Source organism: Myotis brandtii, unplaced genomic scaffold (genome assembly GCF_000412655.1).
Source record: "Myotis brandtii unplaced genomic scaffold, ASM41265v1 scaffold187, whole genome shotgun sequence".
NCBI classification, from domain to species: Eukaryota; Metazoa; Chordata; class Mammalia; order Chiroptera; family Vespertilionidae; genus Myotis; species Myotis brandtii.
Window position 1 is genome coordinate 311,638 of NW_005356944.1, and position 8,022 is coordinate 319,659.

An 8,022-nucleotide genomic window follows, 5' to 3' on the forward strand; every position below is an offset into this window, starting at 1 on the left:
TGCTGCCCTGACCCTGGCATGGGGGGTTGGGGGGGCGGTGGCCACCTCCCTGGGTCCTGAGGGTGCAGAGTTGAGAGATGGCTCCTGGGGTCTCGGATGGGAGGGGAAACGGTTGCTGGGTGGGCTGACAGGGCCCCCACTCCCCACAGTGGCCAGCTGAGGCTATTCAGGCCCCTGCGCCCCTGGACGCTGTAAAACAGGAAGAGACCCAGCCTCTGGGGGCGGGGGGGATTCAGAGCTAACCACAGTGTTAGCCCGGTTTACCAGGGTCTCACCGTGAGCTTCACGGACACGTCTCGTTTAATGCTCACAGCATCTGTGTTGGCGCAACCTTATCACTGCCCTTTACACATGAGGAAACTGAGGCACGGCCACCCAGCTTCTAGGTGGCGGCGGGGGGGGGTTCGAATCCCAGCCTCTCAGCACAGTAACTGACTCCTGTGGGGGCTCCACAGAGACCTGGCTCCCCCTTCATCCCCAGGCGGGAACGGTCCCCCCCCCGCCCCCCAACGCCTAACGGCCTTCGTTACCGCCTGCACAGATGGGGAAATGGGCTCAGAGAGGTGAGGTCTTTGCACGGAGGTGGGACAGAGCAGGGTTCAAACCCGGGCTGGCTCTGGGCTCTCGAAGTGTCGCCTATGCTGGGTGCCCGGCTGCCCCGTGGGGTGGGGCTCCAGGAGTGTTGGGGCAGCCCTAGGACCCTGCAGAGGGTCAGGCCGGGTGGCTCTGATTGGCCTGCGTCCCCTTCACGCACACCCCTGGCTGGGCCGTCTTTAAACTACGGTGATGGCAGAGGCAGCTGATGCCACGCGGACGGCACCCATGCCCACCCCTCTAGCACAGGTACTGCCAGACGTTTAGAGAATTTACGTTTAATCAAGTCACGCACTGACTGAGACCATCAGTGGCTCCCTATTTCTTGAGAATCGAGTCCAAGACCCTTGTCTGGCATTTCAGACCTTCCCAGCCGGCCCCTGCCCGCCCCGCAGCCTGTCCTCCTGTGCCTCCTCCGTTAGGCCTGTGGGTGACACAGCTCACACCTCTGAGCCTTCGACCGTGCTGGTCTTTGTGTCCAGAAGGCCACTCTCGCTCCTCATCAGGCGAGCGCCACCTCCCGTGCCAAGCCCTCCCTGACCAAGGAGGAACCAGCCCTTCCTGCCTCCCGCTCCCCCGGCGCTTGGCAGGCCTCTCATTTGACAGGTGACATGTGACCGCGTAGGTGGCTGCAGTTTACATCTGCCCCACCTCCACCCGCCTTTCCTCCTCCTCCTTCCTGCCCCGGGCCCTGAGAGATGCTGCTTAACTGCGGAGTGGAATCTGGGACTCATTCATTCACCCATCCGAGGCTCCCTGAGCCCGAAGCGCGTTCATAAATAGCTTCCTCCTTGCAGAAGCCCTGGGAGTGGGCGGCGTTGGCCCATTTCATGGAGGAGAAGGGGAGACCCCCCAGGCCGTTCAGTCCGAGGCAGGGCTGGGGATGAAGCTGGGCCCCAGGCAGGAGCAGCGGTGGGGTGGTGATCACCTGGCATTCCCTGGGCCCTTCTGCCTGCCTGGCACTGAGTGGAGCATTAAATGCGGGTCTCATTTGATTCTCACAGTTGCCCAGGGAGGATTGTACTTGGTGGATCCATTTTACAGAGGAGGAAACCGAGGCTAAGAGAGGGAAGAAGGCAGAGCCCCAGCCCTGTGGCTTCCTGAGAGCCCTAGGCAGGGGCTGTCCCGTGGCCTGTGTGCCAGGCCTGGAGCTGGGGATAGGGCAGGCCCCGCCCCCCGAAGCTCCCCCCCCGGAGGTCCTGCCTGGCTCTCAGGCCCGCAGCCTGCCCTGGCTGGGCATCCTCTGGGTGAGAGGAGACGGGAGATGGTGTGCCCCGCAGCAGATCGGGCGTGGGCCCTGCCCCCATGGCAGCTGCCTGCCCGGCCCTGTGGCCTCACAGACAGACAGGGCTTGTGAGAGCCGGGGGCCTCCGAGGAGAGCTTGGCTCCCGCGGCAGCTGCTCAAAGGCCTCTTTGTGGCAGGACCTTCCGTGGGCAGCTGCCCCGACGTAGGCGAAGACAGAGCCCAGCCTTTGTGCTGTAGCGCTGCCCCCGCCCTGACCCGGGTTCGGCCTCGGGAGGCTGGGGCCTCCGTGGGGAGGGGCTGCCTTGGACCCCGGGATGGCCTGGGATGGGTGTGGTCTGTGTGGCCAGGCCTAGGCCCCCCACCAGCTCACAGACAGCGACGGAGGGGGCGGTCCCTGGCCTGACACTGGCTAGGGGAGGGGGTGTGGAAGCCAGAGCATTAATTAATAATAATAATAGCAATAGCACAGCAATAAGTGTCTGCTGCCATTTGAGGAACTCCTGCCGTCTGTCTGCTGATAGGCATTTATGCGTATCATCTCGGGGATCCCTCCGAGCAGCTCTACGGATTGCGCAGTTGTTGCCCCGTTTTATTATCTTTTTTAAAAAAATATATATTTTATTGATTTTTTACAGAGAGGAAGGAAGAGGGATAGAGAGTTAGAAACATCAATGAGAGAGAAACATGGATCAGCTGCCTCCTGCACACCCCCCACTGGGGATGTGCCCGCAACCAAGGTACATGCCCTTGACCGGAATCGAACCTGGGACCCTTCAGTCCCCAGGCCGACGCTCTATCCACTGAGCCAAACCGGTTACGGCTGTTGCCCCATTTTAAAGATGCGGAAACTGAGGCTCTGTGAAGTTAACACCTTCCCCCATATCCTTAAGGGGTTTGCTGGGTCTCTCTCAAGAGCTCCAGAACTTAAAAAAAAATCCTCACCTGAGGATGTGTTTAGAGAGAGGAAGTGGGGGAGGGGAGAGAGAGAGAGAGAGAGAGAGAGAGAGAGAGAGAGAGAAAGAGAAACAGCGTCGGTTGCCTCCTGTACACGCCTGATCAGGGGCCTAACCTACCTGGAGCGTGCGGGGCTCCAGGTGGCTCAGCCCTGCCCTGCACCTGAGGATTCTAATGGGGGAGAGACAGCCAGGTTTGTAGGGCCCAGCAACCCGCGCATGCCTGTTGGGGTGGGAGTGAGGGCGGTCCCAGGGCGGTTCTGACTCAGAGGGAAGCAGAGGCCGACTGGCCTTTGCCCCGTTGTCTGAGCCGGGCCTCCTGGGCTCCCAGCCTTGTTCTTGCCCCCCCTCCGAGGCCTTCTCATTGTGGGCGGCCTTGCCTTTCCCCTCGGTCCCCATCCCTAACCCTTCTCACTCAGCACTGCCAGGGGACAGTGTGATGTCCCCACCATGCGCGCCAGGGGTTTGGTGCCAGGTATTGTGCCCACCCCCTTGGGTGGGGGTTGACGTCATGGATGCCACCCTCAGAGTACAGCTCCCGAGCCCCTGGCCACTTACCGAGCCCCCTCTAGGCCTCAGTTTCCTCATCTGTAACGTGGGGCCAGGGCGCCAAGACAGGACGAAGTGGGCAGGACAGGGGCTGGTCCCTCCGGGGGAAGGAGCTCTGGGAAGATACCAGCACTGGCAGCCCTCTGGACGCCCGGTGGGCGCCTGGGTGGGTGCATGGTCTGCAGACCAGGGAGGAGCTGCGGCGGAGGCAGGAGGCCCTGGCGGCTTGGACTGGCACCTCCTGTGGTGAGAGTCATGCGGCAGCCCCTGCTCCCCAGGGCCTGGCACTGATTGAGTCTCCTCATTACAGGGCAGGGGGCACCTGCGTGGAGCCGCGCTCTGGCTCCCAGGCGGGCAGCAGAGCTGACGGCCGAGCAGGCTCACAGCTGCTTGCGCGGAAACCAAATGTGTCGGGTCTGACAGACGGCCACACGCCAGCACTAATGCAGTTCCGGCGTGGGAGAGGCCTGGGAGCCGCCGGCGGTGTGCACCCGGCCCTGGGCCCAGACAGCACTCCCTCTGAGCTCAGGGTGCCTGTGAGCCTTGTTACCGTGCACGGGGCAGCAGGCTGAGGCTGGCGTCTCCCCACGCTCCCCGTAGCCAAGTCCAGCAGACGGGCAGGGCTGGGGCTCGGACCCTCAGCGTTTCCTCCCACCCTCACGAACCCTAATTCATCCCAAAACGATGGACAGGGTGCCCGGGGCCTCTGGTCTCACTCCCGGCCTGTCCCCCAGGGAACCTGGCGCCTCACTGGGCTCCTCTGGATCGGGGGCCACGCCCACCCCACCCTGAGGTCCTGCCTGCCCCCCCGGAGGGGCTGTGAGAGGCAGTGAGAGAGCCTGGTCCCTGTGCACCGTGCCCGTGTTTGTGGCATTTCTGCTCCGAGGAGCGGCGGGGCTGCCCATGAGCTCGGTGGCGTCTCTGGCAGAGTTTGGGGGAGAAGCAGGGCAGGGTCCTCACACCAGAGCCGACTTCTCCTGGGAGGGTGCCCTCACCCTCCTCCCTCAGGGCCAGGGCATGGATCTGGACAAGCCCCCCGAGCCTCCATTCCAAACGGGGGACGCTCAGGTCCGGAGCTTGAGGGGTGACGGGAAGTACACACGAATACTGCCTGTTAACCTTTCTGAGCTGTGTGAACGGTTTTCTTCCCGGCGTGGGAGGGGTTTGAGGCCGTGGCACAGAGCGGCAGGATGGGACAGGGTGGCACGGGACCCGCATGCCTTCCCTGCTGCCCGGGCAGACATGGCTAATCCATCCCAGGACTCTCTCCTCTGAGCTGGAGGGGAAGCTGCCAGGCCCCCAGGCAGGTATTCTGCAAAGGAAGAAGGGGGGGGGGGTCTCCGAGAGGCAAAGGGGCTTGCCACAGCCACCAGCCTCAGCGGGGGGGACGGCCCTGAAGCCCAGTCCTCCCAGAGCTCCGTGGCTATGGGAGCTGCTGGCCCAGGGGTTCTTTACCAGGAGGAGTTCTGCCCTGGTGGTGCCAGGAGGGCCCCCACTTGAGCCCACTCAGCCCCCCGCCCCCCGCCAGGCGCAGTGTGGCCAGGCTGCGCTCCCTCCCCGCCTGTTAACCTTTATGGGCTGCAACTGCCTGCGCTCGGCCTAGTAACAGCCGCTTACACTCTGGGCTCTTAACGGCAGCCAAGGGACGCGTGTGGATGTGGGGTGTGCGCTTCCCGCCAGCGTGCTGAGCCCACTGAGGGGGGTGTGGGGCCGGGAGAGGGTCGGTGTGCTGGCTCAGAGCTGCAGGAAGTCGGGGGCTGGGCTCGGGACCCCAGGATGGGCATGCAGGGGGCTGGGGGGCTCCCCTCTTCAGCTCCAGGGCTGCCTTTGCGCAGCCTCATGCTTTACGAGGAGGTAGCTCTGCCGGCTTCCAGGTTACCCTTTTAATTAAGCCAATTAATTAGTGCCTTTAATGAAGCAGATTAACCAGGCCAGGTTCTGCACATGTGGCTGTCACAGCCCACGGTTTCTTGCAGGTCAGGATTTGGAGGGGCTGCTTGGCCGGGCCTGCAGTCCTGGGGGGCTGCAGTGCCTGCTCCAGGAACGGGGGTGGGGTGGGGGGGCCTGCACAGAGGCAGCTGGCTCAGCCATGACCGGGGAGACTCAGGTTAGACGGAGGAAGGACGGCTTGGCGGCGGGGATTGGTAAGAGTTCTGTGAGGGACGCAGCGGCCGCTTCCCCAGGAGACCGAGGGCGCTCAGCAGGGCCTGATCTTCGCTTTGGAAAACACGCCGCCCTGTACATCCACGTGGCCTTTCTTCCACCAAAAAGTGGGCGCTGGGCTCCTTGAAGGATCCCTCGGGGCCCTCCCCCCTCCCCCCACTCAGCCCCGAGGCACCTGGCATGCAGGCCAGCAGCCGGCCAGTGGGCCCCGGAGGGTCTGTCACCAGGACAAGCCACCGCACCTTCCCAGGTTTCCTCGTCTGTAAAGGGGCGAGTGCTCCTGGCCTCCACCCCCACCTGGCCAGCCAGCCCCTTCCTGCCTGTTGTTACTCATCCTCTTGCTTCTCCAGTGGCCACCCCTGCTCAGGCGTCACTTCCCAGCCAGCTTTTAAGGACATTTAGTGTCTCCTGTTAAAAACGGCCGCCCTGCCCGGAACCTCCCTTTCCCCTCCAGCTGCTGCCCTGTCTCTCCTCCCCTTCACAGCCACATTTCTCAAACGGTTGGTCCTCTCCCACTTGCCACTTCCCACCCCACTGCAGTCGGCTCCCACCCGCCCTTTCTTCCTTCTCCGGGCTGACGTTGTCTCCTCCAGGAAGCCCTCCTTGCTTCCCCAGCCTGGTCCAGAACTTGACTTTCACTGGGGCCAACCACTGTGTCTTGAGAGTAGCCTTGGGCCCTAGTTGTCCCCCAATCTGCTGTGCCCAGGACAGGGCCAGGAGTGGAGGCCTGCCTGGAGGAGGCGCTCCTCTGGGGCCGGGGCAGGGGGGAAGGGCAGCCACTAGCTTTGCCTCCAGTTTATCTTGAGAGGGACACCGCGGGGTGGGTGAGAGACAGGAATGGGGACAGGCACCACCATCGCGCTCAGAGGCGCCTCTTTCAGTACCAGCTGGACGCAGCCCGGGCTCTGGCGGGCGGAGTGGCTCTTCATTAGCGGGAACCACAGGGGACAGGCAATTTGCACAGGCCAGGAGGGTGGCACAGGCGGAGGGGGGGGGGCTGGAGAGCGGGCACCAGGGTCTGCTTGTCCCCATCCCACATGCCTCCCGCCAGGATGGCAGCGTCTCACCCGTGTCCTTTCCCGGCACTGGGCACACGTGACGTTCTCTGTCTAAGGTCTGTCTCCACCAGGCAGGGAGCTCTGCGGGGCAGGGCCTCGCGCTCTTCTGTTCCCAAGGCCTGTGTGCCTACAGCGGTGACGGTCCGCATGGGGCTGGCAGGGGGCCGTGGTGTATGTTCCCTGCTCCTCGCCGCCTTGGCTTCCCCTCCCGCCAGTGGGCATCGGTCGGGGTACAGCTCTTAGCACCAGGCCTGGCTCATGACTGTGGGGTGTGCTCTAGCCGGAGCAGGCAGGGCACAGCAGGGCGGGCAGCGGCCATGCTGGCTCCTGCTGACAGCCACGTGGGCAAGGCACTCAAGATACGCGGTCGATTCTCTGGGCCTCAGGCCTCCCATCCACAAAATGGGAGCACAGTTTGTACTTGGCAGGAAGCTGTATTTGGGGAGGAGGGGGAAGGGGAGCAGAGGGGGCTCAGGAGGCTCCCCCGAGCTCCCCCTAATATGCAGCCACGGCAGCTGGGACCACAGCTGCTTTGCTTTCAGTCTCCGGGCCCTCCAGGCCCGGGTGCCCTTGCTTGTGTGGCGTTGCCAGGGGAGTGGCAGGTGAGCCCGGGGGAGAGGCTGAGGGAGCTGGACCTCCGCCCAGGTCTGCAGGGTCCCCCCAGTTGTCCCCCTCACTGCTTCCTGTTCCCCACACCCAGGCTCTGCCTCGGTGCCAGAAGGAACAGCCCCTCCCTCCTAGAGGAAATTCACACCCACAGCCCACTAAGCTGTCTGCGGGGAGGAGGATGGGGAGGAGGGAGCAGCTGTGGGAACAGGATGTCTACCAGAGAACGGACAGACCGATGGAGAGACAGACAGAGCCCGGCTCTCCGTCTGTAAGTGACAGCGAGGGGTCGGGGGCCAGCAGCCCCTCTCCCGCCCCCAGCCCAGCCCTCAGCGCCCAGAGAGATGGGGCTGGATGGTGAGTCCCGCGTCTGGGTGGCAGCAGGCGGGGCTGGTTGTGATGAAGATGCAGAGCCAACGGGTTGTTGGAGGGATGGGCCCCCTGGGGGCCCTCCTGCTGGCAGCACTCCCTGGGGACAGCTGAGAACTCAGTGGAGGAGGAGGCCAGCCCTGGTGTGGGTGGGGGTCGTCTGAACCCCAGGCTGAAGTCGGGGATCTAGGGAGGGGCCTGTCCCACCCCCTGGAAGGTCCTTATCCATCACATCTACACCCCAGACTCCAGGCTCGGGCTGACCTCCCCCACAGGGTCACTGCCACACGGCCAGCCCCTCCTTCCCAACCTGGCATCGCTGCCCAGCCCCAGGCCTGTGCTGACCTCCTCTGGCCTCCGTTCCGTTACCACCTCCCACAAGAAGTCTCCCCCCTGCCGTCGGCCTCTCCCTGCCGCAGTCTGCACCACACCCCCTCTCACGCGACCGGCCTTTCCGTGCCCGTCTGGCCCTCAGCGCCTGCTG

The 8,022-nt window shown here is 63.9% G+C and overlaps 1 protein-coding gene across 6 annotated transcripts in view; it reads right to left on the reverse strand.

The window, feature by feature from the left end:
• The window catches only part of MACROD1 (MACRO domain containing 1), a 149,888-nt gene that overhangs the window by 41,580 nt on the left and 100,286 nt on the right, over positions 1-8,022 (reverse strand). Inside the window, exon 4 of one of the 6 annotated variants that reach the window (XM_005864166.2) lies at positions 4,392-4,654. The exons of the other annotated variants lie outside the window; for them this stretch is intronic. Within the exon in view, the coding sequence (XP_005864228.1) occupies positions 4,407-4,654 (248 nt within the window). The 3' untranslated portion in view covers positions 4,392-4,406. Of the gene's footprint in view, positions 1-4,391; positions 4,655-8,022 lie in introns of those variants that run through there. 6 annotated transcript variants of the gene reach the window in all.